This window comes from Oncorhynchus nerka, linkage group LG20 (genome assembly GCF_034236695.1).
Source record: "Oncorhynchus nerka isolate Pitt River linkage group LG20, Oner_Uvic_2.0, whole genome shotgun sequence".
NCBI classification, from domain to species: Eukaryota; Metazoa; Chordata; class Actinopteri; order Salmoniformes; family Salmonidae; genus Oncorhynchus; species Oncorhynchus nerka.
In genome coordinates this window covers 37,013,203-37,031,494 of record NC_088415.1, presented here as the reverse complement: position 1 = coordinate 37,031,494, position 18,292 = coordinate 37,013,203, and the positions used below count along the sequence as shown (strand labels likewise).

At 43.6% G+C, this 18,292-nt stretch overlaps 1 protein-coding gene across 1 annotated transcript in view; it reads right to left on the bottom strand.

Annotated features, from left to right (window-relative positions):
- LOC115102439 (integrin alpha-5-like) overlaps nt 1–17,767 on the bottom strand; it is a 53,937-nt gene extending 36,170 nt beyond the window's left edge. Inside the window, exon 1 of the mRNA XM_029622386.1 lies at nt 17,351–17,767. Coding sequence (XP_029478246.1) covers nt 17,351–17,547 — 197 coding nt within the window. The 5' untranslated portion in view covers nt 17,548–17,767. The remainder of the gene's footprint in view (nt 1–17,350) is intronic.
- Between the last annotated feature and the right edge of the window lie 525 nt (nt 17,768–18,292).

Here is an 18,292-nt window from a genome sequence, read left to right as displayed (position 1 = left end):
AACCCTGTGGTAAACGTAAAAACAGGTCTGGGACAGACATCTAGTTAACCCATCTAACCCTGTGGTAAACGTAAAAACAGGTCTGGGACAGACATCTAGCTAACCCATCTAACCCTGCAGTAAGCTAAACGTAAAGCCAGGTCTGGGACAGACATCTAGCTGCTGTAACCCTGTGGTAAACGTAAAGACAGGTCTGGGACAGACATCTAGCTGCTGTAACCCTGTGGTAAACGTAAAGACAGGTCCCACTTTGGGACAGACATCTAGCTGGCTGTAACCCTGTGGTAAACGTAAAGACAGGTCTGGGACAGACATCTAGCTGCTGTAACCCTGTGGTAAACGTAAAGACAGGTCTGGGACAGACATCTAGCTGCTGTAACCCTGTGGTAAACGTAAGGCCAGGTCTGGGACAGACATCTAGCTGCTGTAACCCTGTGGTAAACGTAAAGCCAGGTCTTGGACAGACATCTAGCTGTTGTAACCCTGTGGTAAATGTAAAGACAGGTCTGGGACAGACATCTAGCTGCTGTAACCCTGTGGTAAATGTAAAGACAGGTCTGGGACAGACATCTAGCTGCTGTAACCCTGTGGTAAACGTAAAGACAGGTCTGGGACAGACATCTAGCTGGCTGTAACCCTGTGGTAAACGTAAAGACAGGTCTGGGACAGACATCTAGCTGTTGTAACCCTGTGGTAAACGTAAAGTCAGGTCTGGGACAAACATTTAGCTGGCTGTAACCCTGTGGTAAACGTAAAGCCAGAGCAAAGAACCCCTTCACCAGATCCACCAGCAACATGATAAGTGCTATTCGAGATCCTTGGAACGTCCCTACCCTAAACCCTAACCATAACCCTTACCTAACCCTTACCTTCACCATTTTAAATGTCAACTTCAATGGGGGTATGGACATCCCAAGGATCCCGGATAGCATGAACCCAAGCAACACGTGGTCTTACAGGTGAGTCTGAGGACCAGCCAACCAGGCTAAAGATCACAAGGACAGAATATTCAATGACGGAGAAACAAAGACAGCCACGGAATCAAGTAACATTTTATTGGTCACATACACATATTTAGCAGATGTTATTGCGGGTGTAGCGAAATGCTTGTGAATGAGAACTTTGATACGAACCACTGAACCAGGACTAAGAGCCATGGCTAAATTGACAGACATTTTTTCCAGTAGACAGTCTGGCTGAACCAGCACAGTGTAGCCATTACCTCATTGCGGCTCCAATTATCCTATCACCACTGGCATGGTGCTGGACAGTGAAGTGGGCAGAAGACAGAGGGAAGAGAAGAGGGCAATGAGTGGAGTAGAGCCTGAGGGGTCTTCCTAAAACACAGGAAGAGCCCACCCTTTCCTGCTCCAGGTCAGTCACCCAATGATGTGAGGTAGTTTACGGTACCGCTATGTTTAACATCTTCCCTCAGGGGACAACTACCCAGCAGGGTCCAGACAGAGTCCAGAGGAGCCACCCTGGACTCTGAAACCAGCTTTAGTCAAACATCTTTGGTCATCCTTGCCAGTGTCATCTTAGTTAGGATTTAGACATTGGCCATGACTTTAATACTTTCTACATAGAATCATGGTTTGTAGGAGACTACACTGAGAGCCTGGAAGGAGTAGGTGCCAGCTAAACCTTATGGTGTTGAAAACATACTGAGGCCTAACACAGGGCAAGGTCATGAATCTGAGGATATGGATTTAATGTCACACTATTAGCAGTGGTGTTCTGACTGGTCGCATTATCTCTAAAGAGATACAGAGCAACCCAACCAAAACGAAGGGCAGAAATCCATTGTTTTTTTATTTTTGAAGAGGGAACTAAAAACATGGCCATCTGGCTCAAAGAGAGAGAGAGAGAGTTTACCGGTTTCCGGCTGTGTGTGTGTGTGTACTGAGGGGGGAAGCTCCCTGAAGAGCAGCTAAAGGTGCTCCACCTGTAGAATAATGGAAATCCCAGAGATCCTTCGCAGTCACAGATTGATTCCCTCGTCACATTTCTAAACACACAGAGAAGTTTGGCAAAAATGTGTTCATATGAACTCCATAGCATATTCTTTGGTTCATCATTTGTTGATGAATAGACCACAATGCTGTGGGGATCTGATTTGGCCATTCATATTTCAGTGCTAGTTATGACAGGAAGAGATGACTCCGACGCAAACATTCAGATCCACAGAGAAAAAGTCACCTTTCGCTTTCTTCAACTCCTAGAAGATATAAACACATATGTTTTGGCTGAACTTTTGAGTAAGACACTTTCAACAAATGTTATTCAATATTGCATAATTTGAAGATGTAAAAATTAGCATGAGTACAGTTAAATATTATTTTAATTTTTTTTTTTACAAATCCTTGTCCAGTGTAAATTCAAACAAAGACAGTAAGAGGGGAAAAAACAAGCCAAAGAAAGTAGGCTTACTACATCTATTGGGAATCTGATCTGAATACAGGCCAACAGTATTCAGTGAGGATATCATTTCAAAGGGAAAAAAACTCAGGAAACAACAAAACGAGGGGAAAGGCTTTCATCAGCAAACTGGAAACAGGGGTGTGTTTTCACTACCTCACCACCCACACACCCACTGACACCTTGATAGTGATCTGAAAGTATTGTAAATAAGGAACAATTAGCATTTAATGGGCCTTTATCTGGCAGGGGATCAGTCTAGCTAGCATTAGCATTTTCATAAAGGCCTAAGTGTAGTTGGCTGATTGCTGGATTTAGAAACGGCTTTATGTGTATATGGAGGGAGGAGACCGTCTGGCCCTCTGAAGATTAAGACAGAGCAGAGGGGAGGTGTAGTGGAAAGGGGCAGTCATTTCGGATGCTTCATGCATACACCAGGCACTTTCAAATCTACAGGGAATGTCGTTGACTGTTTTAGGGGGACATCATTACAATATCTACATCAGAATTTGAATGAGTGATCTCAGAGATTTAGAAAAGAAGTAAGAGTTCCACATTATATGTAGAGGTTTAATATGCCAACTGCTAGATGGGCTGCTCGAAATTGACAGAAAAATATATATATATATTTACATATACACATAAAACAATGAAAAAAGGTGACATGGCTGACACGGCCCATGTGCCTGTTAAGATTCTAGGATTTTGGCAATATTTATTACGTGGGCAACGTCCCAGTCCCCCTACCAAGATGGGCCAGCCCTGTTTTCTGATAGGCTGAGCTGCGGTCATGCAAACTCACATTCAAAGTCAAACCCGGCATCAGCAAAGAGACCTGCTTCAACTGTCATCAGTTAGACAGCCAAGATCATGGATCTTAAAAAACTAAAAGGGTGCCTATGTGGACTACTCAACTACTCAAAAGCACATTCTACATAGATTCTACATAAAAACCATGATTTGGTCAAACATTGTCCTCATGATTCCTGTAATTTTTTATTTCTCAACAGCAACTATTTTACAACCACGATATTTGATATGGCTTTGAGATATAGATGTGCAACAGCCATTGCGAGGGCATGGGACAATGGGCCTCATGGGTCATAGCCTACAACTGCAAAAAAAGAATTGGGGACATTATATTTACTGTTGGGTGAATACATGGCTAGCAGTGGGTATTATATTTAGAGTAAGCGATCTAGTTCATGTGTTTTGAGTTTACACTTCCTCAGGTGTTGAACCCCAAATGAATTAGCCTATGATATTAGTTAGTGCACATAAAGATGTATTTATAATTTCAATAGAAATTAATTGCATACATCTGGAAATCCTGGAGTAAAACATAACAACTATGGTCTAATTGTCAACCCAGAATTCATGACTATCACTGGATTGGGTTTAACAAAATAGCTTGAATCCTGCATTCCTGCATGGATGTGTTAGATGAAACAACTTATTTCTTGAATACCTCAGTAGTCTATGTATTAAGATGGAGCCGACAGATTTGCAATAATTTTTTTTGTGTGTTATTTCTTACATAATTGTTTTGTGTTATTACATACACTGGAAATAACTTTTGGATATCAGAGCAGCGGTAACTCACCAGCATTACGACCAGGAATACAACTTTCCCGAATTGGATCCTTTGTTCGTACCCACCAGGGCAATTTAATTTATTCCAGAGGCTGCTCCAAAAAACTGCAGGTGGAGAAGAGGTATTCAGAGTGGACTTCTAATCCGACTCAGGAGGAGGCACACTATTACCACCACTTCCGAGTATATTACTCGCTAATGATTCGTCTCTGGATAATAAAGTAGACGGAGTATAATAAAGTAGACAAGCTCAGGGCGAGGAACTCCTTCCAGAGAGACATCAGGGATTGTAACATACTCTGTTTCACGGAAACATGGCTCTCTCGGGATATACTGTCCCGGTCCAGTCAGCCATCTGGGTTCTTAGTACATCGCGCAGAGAGGAATAAAGAACTCTCCAGGAAGAAGAAAGGCGGGGGTGTATGTTTCATGATTAACCACTCATGGTGTGATTGTGATGACGTACAGGAACTCAAGTCCTTTTATTCACCCGACCTAGAATACCTCACATTCAAATGCCGACCGCATTACCTCCCGAGAAAATTATCTTCGATTATAGTCATAACCGTGTATATTCCCCCTCAAGCCGATACCAGCCCTCAGAGAACTACACTGGACTTTATGCAAACTGGAAACCACTTATCCTGGGGTTGCACTTATTGTAGCTGGGGATATTAATAAAGCAAATTTGAGGAAAATGCTACAGAAGTTCTACCAACACATTGACTGTAGTACTCACACTGATAAGACATTGGACAACTCAACTTTTCTAAAGGTTTACACCCTCCCCCACCCTCATGTCGGAAAATCTGATCATGATTCCATTTTGCTCCTCCCTTCATATAGGCAGAAATTCAAACAGGAAGTACCCATGCTAAGTGCTATTCAGCGCTGGTCTGATCAATCGAAATCCATGTTTCAAGACTGTTTTGATCACGCGGACTGGGATTTGTTCCGGGTATTCTCTGAGAATAACATCGACGAATACACGGATACGGTGACTGAGTACATCAGGAAGTGCATAGGGGATGTTGTTCCTACTGTGACTATTAAAACCTACCCAAACCAGAAACCATGGATAGATGGCAGAATTACCCATGGTAAGGTGACAGGGAAATGGCTGAATACAAACAGTGTAGTTATTCCCTCTGTAAGGCAATCAAACAGGCAAAATGTCAGTACAGAGACAAAGTGGAGTCGCAATTCAATGGCTCAGACACGAGACGTATGCGGCAGGACAATCACGGACCACAAAGGGAAAACCAGCCATGTCGCGGACACCGACGTCTTGCTTCCGGCCAAGCTAAACACCTTCTTCGCCCGCTTTGAGGATAACACAGGGCCAGTGGCCCGCTCCTAAGGACTGTGGGCTCTCCTTCTCTGTGGCTGAAGTGAGTAAGACATTTAAGCGTGTTAACCCTCGCAAGGCTACCAGCTCAGACGGCATTCCTTGCCGGATCCTCAGAGCATGCGCAGACCAGCTGTCTGGAGTGTTTACGTACATATTCAATCTCTCCCTATCCCAGTCTGCTTTCCCCACTTCAAGATGTCCACTATTGTTCCCGTACCCAAGAAAGCAAAGATAGCTGAACTAAATGACTATCACCTCATAGCACTCTGTCATCATGAAGTGCTTTGAGAGGCTAGTTTAGGATATCACCTCTACCTTACATGACACCCTAGACCCACTTCAATTTGCTTACCGCCCCAATAGATCCACAGACGATGCAATCGCCATCGCACTGCCCTGATGCACAACTGAGCAAGAGGACAAGTACATTAGAGTGTCTAGTTTGAGAAACAGATGCCTCACAAGTCCTCAACTGGCAGCTTCATTAAATAGTACCCGCAAAACACCAGTCTCAACGTCAACAGCCTCTTCATATAGTGATGCGGGCTGGTGCGGATAAAATGCCAGGGACGAATTATAGTCCCAGTCTGCCCCTGGGTTCTAGAATGGCCAACAGAAACATGCTGGTAGAGGTTTGGTTTAGGGTCAGAGGGAGAGGGAGACTGCGTGGCAGCCTGACTACCTGTTTTGCGAGTGCAGCAAGGAGCCAAGGCAAGGTGCTAGCTAGCATTAAACGTATCTTATAAAAAACAATCAATCTTAACATAATCACTAGTTAACTACACATGGTTGATGATATTACTAGCTTGTCCTGCGTTGCATATAATCGATGCGGTGCCTGTTAATTTATCATTGAATCATAGCCTACTTCGCCAAACGGTTATTTAACAAGCGCATTCGCGGAAAAAGCACTGTCGTACACCAATGTATACCTAACCATAAACATCAACACCTTTCTTAAAATCAATACACAAGTATATATACACAAGTATATATTTTTAAACCTGCATATTTAGTTAATATTGCCTGCTAACATGAATTTCTTTTAACTAGGGAAATTGTGTCACTTCTCTTGCATTCTGTGCAACAGAGTCAGGCTATATGCAGCAGTTTGGGCCGGCTGGCTCGTTGCAAACTGTGAAGACCAACTTCGCCAAACGGGGAATGACTTAACAAAAGTGCATTTGTGGAAAAAAAAGCACAATCGTTGCACGAATGTACCTAACCATAAACATCAACGCCTTTCTTAAAATCAATACACAGAGGTATAATTTTTTTAAACCTGCATATTTAGTTAAAAGAAATCCAGGTTAGCAGGCAATATTAAACTAGGGAAATTGTGTCATTTCTCTTTGTCACGCCCTGACCTTAGTTATCTTTGTTTTCTTTATTATTTTGGTTAGGTCAGGGTGTGACGAGGGTGGTATGTGTGTTTTTGGCTTGTCTAGGTTTTTTGTGTATATCTATGGGGTTTTGGTATTGTCTAGGTAAATGTAGAGCTATGGTGGCCTGAATTGGTTCCCAATCAGAGACAACTGTTTATCGTTGTGAAAATATGTCCAGATTAGGCTGGTGTAACCGATGTGAAATGGCTAGCTAGTTAGTGGGGTGTGCGCTAATAGCGTTTCAAACGTCACTCGCTCTGAGACTTGGAGTAGTTGTTCCCCGTGCTCTGCAAGGGCCGCGGCTTTTGTGGAGCAATGGTTAACGTTGCTTCGAGGGTGGCTGTTGTCAATGTGTTCCTGGTTCGAGCCCAGGTAGGGGCGAGGAGAGGGACGGAAGCTATACTGTTACACTGGCAATACTAAAGTGCCTATAAGAACATCCAATAGTCAAAGGTATATGAAATACAAATGGTATTTAGAGAAATAGTCCTATAATGACTACAACCTAAAACTTCTTACCAAATATATTCTTTTTTGGCAGCATGTTTTCATGTTGCAATAAATAAAATAAAACTACAGCATAGCCAACGGTTTAATAAGGAGACCTTGAGCAATCTACTGCTGGGAATATTGTTGGGAATGAGTGTAGGTGGAAGCAAGAAAAACGGTTGTGGCTTCTCTTCATCTCCCAAAGCGATACCCACCTACGCCATCAGAAACACACAAACGACCCCAACCGACCTCAGTCTGATGGTTCCAGCATTAAATTCATTGGTTTAGGCTGCTAGTGTTGAGACCATAAACAGACTCCTCAGTATAAATAATTGCTTCTGCAATCAGCAGAAATGTTAAACAATACATAAGCGAGGCAATAATTCCACTGGTTGCTGCCACTATTTATACAGGGTTGACAAATTAAGGGGTAATATATAATGATGGAAACGACTAATCTTCCACTGATCTTCCCAGGCTTAACACAATGGACTTTCTGATGAGGTTAGAGAGAGGCAGTCAGAAGCCAAATTCCTCTCGCCCCCTTGCCACCCACAAACACAGCTTTTTACCCATTCCACAGTGAATGTTCTTCCTCCCAGCTGCAAAGCGTATGTCACTTGAACACTATTATAATTGCTTTAAGCCAGTCGGGGAAAAAACACATTCATATTTTCTTGGCATCCCAGCGGCAGGCCGGACGGCTGCAGTCACCATCTGCAGTCGTTAACCCTGAATGCCATGGGAATGGTATGGCACAGACAGATGCCCAGGGGGCTGGTAGGCCTGCATATGATGTAAAGATTGGAAAAAAGGGCAGGAGGACTGGAGCCATTAAATTAAGAAGGCAGGAATCCCCTGGAATGCAGTCATGAAAACTGCCCTGGGCTCCCGAGTAGCACAGCGGTCTAAGGCACTGCATCTCAGTGCTTGAGGCGTCACTACAGACACCCTGGTTAGAGTCCAGGCTGTATCACAACCACCCGTGATTGGGGATTGGCCACAATTGGCCCAGCGTCGTCCAGGTTTGGCCGGTGTAGGCCGTCATTGTAAATAAGAATTTGTTCTTAACTGACTTGCCTTGTTAAATAAAGGTTTTAAAAAACTGGAAAGAAGGAAATAAAGAAAACTGCCAAACAGAAGAGTTAGCTCAAGATGCACTGTTAGCATGTGGAAACAGTGCCAGGGAAACTATACCCAAGCATGGATTGCTGTCATACCTTGTCCATAGACTGCTTGCAGGGTAAGGAAACCAATAAGTCATTTTGTAATTTGGGTAAACTATCTAAGTAACCCACTCTCTATCTGTAATTGAAATGCACTGTATACAAAATTGTGTACTGGACACAACTTTTTTTGTGCAGTTACTATGCGAAATTTCCTAAAAGTATTTTGTGTCTGTTTCACAATAATCTGTGATAGTGGGTTGGTTGAGGCCCTCTGCTCCACAAACAGTTACAAATAATAAGTAGAACAGCCTTCAAAAGCATTGGTCCAACCTTCAGTTTGGGATGGGACTATCTGAACAAAATCACAAACATGCAGTCACTCAACTAACTCTTCAAAATAATCTCCTCACAACAAGGGGAAACCGAACTAACTAAAGTACAGTGACTCAAACTGAATCTGTGGGTGGGTGGATCTCTCTCTCTCAGCAGATATTGAGATCTGGCCTGTGCCCAAACACAACGAGTAAACCGTTACAGCAGCTTTCCTCTTCCACTTTGAGGAACCGGCTGTCGCACAGCATTGGCGGACTGACACAAATACACTTAAGATAATGCATTACTGTACAAGAGGAGGGTCTTCAGTCAGCAATGCCAACAAACTGTCAAATGGGATCGTCAGAAGAACACCAAATATGACATTGTCACATTATCACTAGACCAAATTACTGGAGCTATTTATGACTCACTGTGTCACTGTGGAGGGGAATACCAGTTAAATGTGCTGTACTATAATAACGACTTTTTGGACCATGTAGAGACACACGGCCTTCAGACTTTTTGGACCATGTAGAGACACACGGCCTTCAGTCTGACACACGTTCTTCGGTTCGGTCCAAGCCAAGGCCAGACCAGGAGACGGACTGTCTCCCAACTGCTATTCTGTCTGGTCACCCATTCAGTTACACACACACACACACACACACACACACACACACACACACACACACACACACAAAAACTGCTGTCCAGGACCTTCTTACTCCTCTGGGCCAGACACAGAGGGAGATGATGAGAGTAGCAGTGTCTGCTGGGATGGCTAATGCTGAAAGAGAGAACACTGTACAGAACACTCATTCATAAGCTGCATCCCAAATGGTACTAATATAGCCATACAGTCAGCTGCTACAGTCGGAACCTAATTACTGTAAATGAGGTAGGAACCTGTTCTGAAAATTCTTATTTTTAAGGTATAGAAGAGTTCCAATCTCATTATGGTTTCCTTTCTATAAATTTACCCCAAATTTCCAAAACAAAACTGCCCAGCGACCAGGTTAAAACCTTGTTTGTCTCACACTCCCATTTTGAGTACTGTACTTCAACAGCAGCAGTTACAACAAAAACTACCCACCCACCAATGTTGATCTGATAAACATTCCCCCCTCTCCAGAACCGGATCTTAATGTCACTGCAAAAACATTTCCTCCCAAAGGACATTAGTTCAGTACAGCAGGAGACCTGCAAGTCAACAGCAGATTCAGATTCCGTGTTTAACACATGTACAGGGTTGCAGGTGTGACTGCAGGGTACAGTGTTTAACAGTCACATGTACAGGGTTGCAGGTGTGACTGCAGGGTACAGTTTTTAACAGTCACATGTACAGGGTTGCAGGTGTGACTGCAGGGTACAGTGTTTAACAGTCATATGTACAGGGTTGCAGGTGTGACTGCAGGGTACAGTGTTTAACAGTCACATGTACAGGGTTGCAGATGTGACTGCAGGGTACAGTGTTTAACAGTCACATGTACAGGGTTGCAGGTGTGACTGCAGGGTACAGTGTTTAACAGTCACATGTACAGGGTTGCAGGTGTGACTGCAGGGTACAGTGTTTAACAGTCACATGTACAGGGTTGCAGGTGTGACTGCAGGGTACAGAGTTTAACAGTCACATGTACAGGGTTGCAGGTGTGACTGCAGGGTACAGTGTTTAACAGTCACATGTACAGGGTTGCAGGTGTGACTGCAGGGTACAGTGTTTAACAGTCACATGTACAGGGTTGCAGGTGTGACTGCAGGGTACAGTGTTTGACAGTCACATGTACAGGGTTGCAGGTGTGACTGCAGGGTACAGTGTTTAACAGTCACATGTACAGGGTTGCAGATGTGACTGCAGGGTACAGTGTTTAACAGTCACATGTACAGGGTTGCAGGTGTGACTGCAGGGTACAGAGTTTAACAGTCACATGTACAGGGTTGCAGGTGTGATTGCAGGGTACAGTGTTTAACAGTCACATGTACAGGGTTGCAGGTGTGACTGCAGGGTACAGTGTTTAACAGTCACATGAACAGGGTTGCAGGTGTGACTGCAGGGTACAGTGTTTAACAGTCACATGTACAGGGTTGCAGGTGTGATTGCAGGGTACAGTGAAAATCTTAGCCTTCGAGCTCCAACCTGCAGGTCTAAGTGAAATAAAATAATGAAAATGGTAATAAAAACAACAATAGAAATAGCTCTATATACATAATAACAACAGTAGCAGAGATGAATAAATACATGTCAATTGGGGTGGAGGCAGAGTAAATACTGTTTAGGGGGTGGGGGATGACCATAAGGGGAGATGCATGACCATTGAGGTGGTGTGGGGACCAAATGAAATAAAAACAATACAAATGTTTATTTTAAAAAGTAATAATATACATATTAACAACTGCACCAGTGATGAATGCCGTGGGGGGGGGGGGGTTGAGAATGTCAATAGGGGGAGCAGCAGGTAAGGTAAGTGATCATTGAGGGTGGGGAATGTCCAGGGGAGCAGCAGGGGGCCAGGGTGGAGTCGGTCGCTGACTAGTGGTGGCTATTCAGCAGCCTGATGTCCCAGGTGCAGAGAGCTAACTACACTACACTGCTGTTTAGTATTCGTGACAGGGAGAAAGCAGCACTGGTGAATACATTTTACCTTTATATTTTGGTAATTTAGCAGATGCTCTTATCCAGAGTGACTTAGTCAGTGCAGTCTGCCAGTCCTCTGTACTCTAACATACAGTGACACTGATGTTTGAAATATGGGTGGATTTTCCCATTCGTCTTCATGTATTCCAGGTCGCAATTGTAAATGAGAACATGTTCTCAACTTGCCTACCTGGTTAAATAAAGGTGAAATAAATAAATAAATTCCGTGGCTCTGATACAGGGTAGTTAACGATGAACAGGGATTCAGATACCCTCAATTCCATTGTAAAACAAATACATCTGTGAAATAGACTTGATTGATTTGTGATTATGGGCTGATTTGCGATTATGGGCTCAATGTTAATGGGGCGGCAGGTGGCCTAGTGGTTAGAGCGTTGGACTAGTAACTGAAAGGTTGCAAGATCGAATCCCCGAGCTGACAAGGTAAAAATCTGTCATTCTGCCCCTGAACAAGGCTGTTAACCCACTGTTCCTAGGCCGTCATTGAAAATAAGAATTTGTTCTTAACTGACTTGCCTAGTTATATAAAGGTATAAAAAAAATCTCAATGAATAAAACCTCATATTATGTAGGTGTTCCATGCTAGTGAGGATCTTAGAGACGTAGCTCTTTCTAAGCACTGTGGCTCATTCAGCAAATCCACCAGCAATGTAATTTCACTGCAGCAAGGGTTTCACAAGTGGCAAGTTGGTCATTTCAAACATGGAGCTGAGGTTAGAGAGACTATATTTTCCTGATGCCAAATTGCAACCCACCCCCAGCCCGGGAAAAAAAAATATCCCCAAACCCCTAGTCACAGACCGCAAAAACACAATGAGGGATGTTTTTAACACCAGGTCATTCACACCTCTCCACAGTGACCACCAAGGGGGGGTCCATACCTCTAAAGGGAAAGACACTGGGGCTGACGGAAGGAGAGTCACACAAACTGTCTCTGTTGTCTCCCTTGTGCAAACATTAACCGTGAGAGTAGCAGCATTGTGGTCAATTCCATTTCGCACACACATACACACACACACACGCGCTCTACAAACACACAAGCATTGTATCATTTTAATATTGTAAATATTATATTAAAGTTGTAATAGAGTAATAATCTAATTTTGTTTATGATGTAGACTGTTGTTTTGATGTAATTGTTTCATTCCTGTGTGGACCCCAGGAAGAGTAATGGGAATCCTAATAAATACTAAAATTGTCATTCAAGATTTGAATCTGAACTGGAATGATGGCAATAAGTCTATTTTGATTCCAATGTTTGGTCTGGCTAGATCCATTTCCCCCAAAAGGAGAGTGCCATTACAAGTCTGTACAATGAATGGAGTCCCTTTTTGACCCTAATAGGGCAAAAGAAACCAGGACTGCTGTCAGTTAAAGATTCCTGGGGTGTTTCAGGGCCCCGGTCAGCAGGCTAAGCATGTCCCCATTAACCTTTAAAACAACACACTGGGCCAGCAGGTAGCCTTGAGGTTAGAGCGTTGAGCCAGAAAACCGAAAGTTTGCTGGTTTGAATACCAGGGCTGACAAGGTGAAAAATATATAAATGTCACTGTGCCCTTGAGCAAGGCATTCCCTGGCGGAGTTGGGATATGCAAAAATACACATTATTATTACACACTTGTGTGTAACAGGACAAATATAAGCACCCCCAAATGATTATTATTATTATAATATAGAATGACCAGACCAACCTCACAGGCCAGAAGCGAGAACAGAGGAAGACTCAAATAGGCCTTTTAAAAAGGGAATAAATAAATAAAGAACATGGGAGTCACATGGAAAGTTTCTCAGATGGAAAACAGCAAACATTCACACAAAGAGTCCCATTGTCCAACACAGAGGGCCATGAAAAGCAGCTAATCGCAGAGCAGAGAACCTGAGTGAAGAATACCTTGGCAACCCAAATATACAGGCCCAATTTAAACAACGTCCACCCCTCACACGAACTGTGATTTATAAACAGCAACTCACAAAAGAAAATAGCAAAAATGAAAACAATACCAGAAATCTGCTTGATCATATGGTGAGGGAGACAGTGCAGACACAGAAAATATTTCTGTTTTAGCAGCTAACACAGCCCCTGGTCCAGTATTTTATATTGGTTTAGCACAAACCTTATTTAAGTGGGTAAACTCCAGGAAAGTGACCAACATGAACGATGACCTGACCTCGATCTGGGTACGACACAGTTAAACCATCCATGATCTAATGGAGAACACCACCAAGCCCATCTCAACCACGTGGTATCCATGACTAAATATCTCCTTATGACTGCCTTCCAATGCAATCTGTACATACACTACACCAGACCCACAAGAAAGACAGAGACAGACAGACCCCATTCTGCTCAGCCCACAACATTTGTGATTCCCAGAGGATTTATTTCTTTGGATCACCATTAGCTTTTTGCAGATGCTACTCTTCCTAGGGTTCACATTATCTCACTTCATCCAAGTTAAAATTGTCTCTTGACATATCGCCCTTTTCTCGACGGACAGGACTACCTGCTGTTATTGGAGTAAATAACATAAATATACGGCCCAGAAGCAGACATCGATCAGTCCAGACAGAGACACTCCCGGACAGCCAGGCCTGTCATCTATAGTCTGACCTCTGACCTCAGCCATGTTAACAGTCCACACCCTGAATCCCTGTCTGGCTCCAGAAACAGGGAAGGAGGAATGTGCTTCTGCTGCTGCTGGATGGACGGAGAGGTATTAAGCAGTTCTCCTTCTCAGCCCGGTGGATCTGCTGTGGCCTCGCTGAGATTCATAGAGCCAAGTCAGGTTGAGGAGGAGACCTGTCCTGACAAGGCCCCATACTGTGCTGCTACTTCTCTCTGTAGACTCTACATACAGGGGACCATAAATAAAGTCTCGCCGGTGTCTAACTGACAGGGGCCCTCACACACAGTTCATGAACCCTATTCTCAGGCAGTCTACCACGGTGGTCTCAGTGCAGGGCTAGTGTCCTCTCTGTCCGCTAGCTTATTTCATTCTATTAGACCAGGCCAGGGGGCATGACAGGAATCAGACACACATACACTCATGGAGCCACGCTATCAGTGACAGAGAAAGTCTGTCTGTGTGTAGTAGGGTGGGAGATGAATGTATGAGTACGCTCCGTCTCGCCCTTTCTCACTTTTGTGTGTTTCCGTAGGCCTATGCTACTGTTGAGGCTCCTAAATAAAACAGAGAGAGAGAGAGAGAGAGAGACGATAGAGAAAGGAGTCTTCAAACAGCTGGCCGTGAGAGGAGTCTTTGGCACGTGCTTTATGTTTTCCAGACAAGAGTTTATCCTACAGGTACAGGTCAGAGGTGCTGTGTGTGCATCTTGCATCAGGCACAGAGAACATCCTCCCCCATCCCAGACAGAGACTGACCTCACCCATGGATTCCAGCTACTCCTGTACTGGCCACAACATGGGCGACAGTCTGATAACTAATAAAACTTCACGGAGAAGAAGACGGGTGACAACTGGAAACGTATGTTTCTGTTCCCTGCTGGATTATGTTTCTGACGTGTGAAATGTGGGGGAAAAATTCAATGATTTAGTCAAAGATAGATTTTTGAGACCAGATTTAAACTTTGCTCTCATCCCGTGTCTGGTTTGGCAAGCATCTGAACAGTAGCATTAGTGAGAGTAAAAGACAGTGGGTAGATATGCTAAATTTAGTATCCCCCTCATGCAGACATTTTCTTCACCAACCCATTGTCTTAGCTCTCCTCCCCCTAGCCATGACGTCTCCGCTGTTAAAAGTTCAGATGAAGTCATCGACCAGAGAAATGACTGCTGCTCTAGCTGCTGCTGTGACTTCATTCACGGGACGGGGGGGGGGGGTAAATGAAAGAAAAGACCCTGCAGAATTACATCAGACCAGAGGAAGGGGGCAAAGAGGGAGGTATAGGGGATTTAATACACTCTTGACACAGACTGCCAGCCTCACGTCCTAAATCATAGTGTTCCTAGACGTAGAGCCCCTGCCTGGTAGAAAAATATAGACCAATGGCAGCAGCCCCTTAAAGGAGTGAGTGAGGAGGAGAATCCCACCCTGTCTGTGTCTGAACTGTAGTCGAAGGAACTAGTGAAGTGGGGAGGAGAAACTGGAGCCACTGGCGGCCCACTCGGCACAAAGCCCCTCTCCTAAACCCCTGGCTGGCTGGCGAGACAGTAAAAAAACACAGCCAGCCAGGATGTCTGATTGCGTCTGGCCGCAGTGGCCCGGCTAGCCGCTAGCTTCACTTTGGATAATGATTATTACAATTACAGGGCAGACAGCTAGGTCCAGGCTGAGTCGCTGACACTGCATACTGATGAGTGGTGGTCGACTCAGTCAAAGCAATCTTATTCTGACACACATAGCCCCAGGATGGCAGCGACACAGCTGTGAATCTGCCAGCATGTCATTTACTTCCCTCATGCTGTATTCCTACTGATATAAGAGCTGTTGTTGCTATGGTTATTGATACAAAGACCAGATGTTGTCATTTGCTGGATGTCATTGTGGCCGTCCGGGCACCTTCCATCATCAACTATGTCTGTCTTCAGACTATCTATCAGTCCATTTACCTGACCACATATCAACTGTGCTGCTCCAGTAGTCTGTTTACCCCGTAATAAGTCTGGACTAAGCTCTAAGCCCTTCTTAATGAGTGAACTCAGCAGCAATATAGACAGGACTGATGTGATGGAGCCACTGCATGCCAGGACGCTGAGATAACAGTCACAGCATGTTTGTGACACAGACACAGAGATCACATTCCCATAATGCCAAGCGGCATAACACTAGATTGCACAGGAGCATTTCAGAGTAAGACCAATAAGTCTGGTATGGAGGAAGAGGTGGATGGTGATCACATCAAAAGAACAGAGTTGAGGGTAAAGCTGCTTCTAATTGGCTCTGTGTTGGACATTTAGAGCCAATGAGAGATTAGAGATCAGAATGAAATCCAATTTTAGGACAATGAGATTACAGTTTAAAGACTATTATATGAAAAGGTTTTCCCAAATATGGCACAAATGTCATCTTTATTGAGTTTAATCTCAGCTTGATGTTCACTTTTGATCCTATATGTTTATATTCTATAGCATTCTAATAGAGTACCCATAGAATTATCACAGATTACTAATGTTACCTAAATTATAGAGACCAGCTTTCCAACTAAAGGCTTCAGGCTCTCTGGCTTGCAGAACACACTTTTTTTAGGTGTAATTTGTGTAAATTAGGTTATAAAGAAAATCGGCCTGTTAAACCCAAATTGTTCAGTTTTACCTTAGACAACACACACACACTGGATACCTCACAGACGCCGACTGGTTTAAAGGGGTTGACACAGGTAGATCCATGCAACAGAGTGATCTTGAAATCTCAACGGCTGAGACGAACTAAAATGGAAGATGCCCTGACGGTTTTCTATTAAAACTGATGGGTGTGCGCGCTGAAGTCTTAATGAGGTATGATAACAAGTGTACATCTTAGCAAAATTGTTGTTTTTTGAGTCCATTTAGTTACAATTGAAGCTGTAGTTAATTGCCACTGACATATAAAGGAAATAATGTGGCCAACACACGGACTAAAACACTTTTTCTGATAGGAAAGTTTGCGCTTTATACAGAGGCACGGGCCATTCCGAATTCTAGTATAGGGTGGTCACTCACTGGTCAAGTCATTAGATAAGGACCTTTCTTCAGTGCGCGTGAAGAAAGGATGGATTTCTAACCAAAATCAAAGAGAACATCTAATTCAATGTGCAATTACCATATATATTAATTGGATTTATGAAATGTAGGCTATTGTAAAATATTTTGTTGATAGGCTATTTGCATGAACCCGAGAATAAACACTCTAAACTCCTTGGATCATATTTGCCACTTGGAGCCTATAATGAAATGTACCAACAAATGCCTAATTTGTCCCACTATGTTTGCAGTAACTTGCCAAATGACTTCCAAGTTAGAAAGAAAAAAACGTACCTTGAAGAATTGGTCAAGTAAAATTCCACGGAATATCCAAAGTAGCTCCCATTAGGTCCGCTGTAGACCGTGGGGTTTTCCACGTCCAAGTTGAACGCAGCACACAACTGTAGGATAATTATCAGACAAACCCCAATGCAGCAGAATGGGTAGTTCACTTCTCCCGGCTTCTCCGAACGGTATCTTCTGGAACCCATTCTATTTCTAAATGAATCCACTAAAATGTGTTTTGTTTTAATCAACACCTGAGTTGCTCTAATGTTTTCAGATCCGTAGAGCTTGTGGAGTGGTTGTTGTACCTATTTATCTAAACTGCATGCCTTGAAACTAAAACTTGCTGTATATATCTCCTAAATGCTCAGTCAGCTTCTTCCCTCGGCGTCCTCGCCGCTCGCTGTCCCTCACTACGCTCGCTCTGCAACTAATTGAGGGAACATTGAAAGGAGGTAGTTCCTCGACTCGTGACAACTTTAGGAGAGGTGGAGCTCTTGATTCACAAAAAGACAGACAGAAGAGAAAACTAGTGTATAACTTCAGTGGGCTACACTCAGAACCGATTCATCTGCATGTTACAGCATCCTAGAAGATTCCGGAGAAATCTTCCCGACCTGGGTGTTCTGATTGTTTCATTCTCACCATGGCGCGCTGCCATCATTTGCATTCAATCGTTCCGAATGGGGGGTTTAGTCTGATAAAGACATGGTTGCGTGCCTGTCTGACCTAAATCGTTTCTACCTGGGTCGTACTGAGAAACAGAGAGAGAGAGAGAGAGAGAGCAAGACAGGTCGATGATAACCAGATATATTATTAACTGGCTGAACAGTGGACACAGAGTAACATCAAAGGTCCTTATGATCCAATAGTATCTTATATCTCTCTGGGCTGTGACCTATTCCTGATAGGCCTTGGAATTAAGTGACAATAGTGGTTATTTACCAAGAC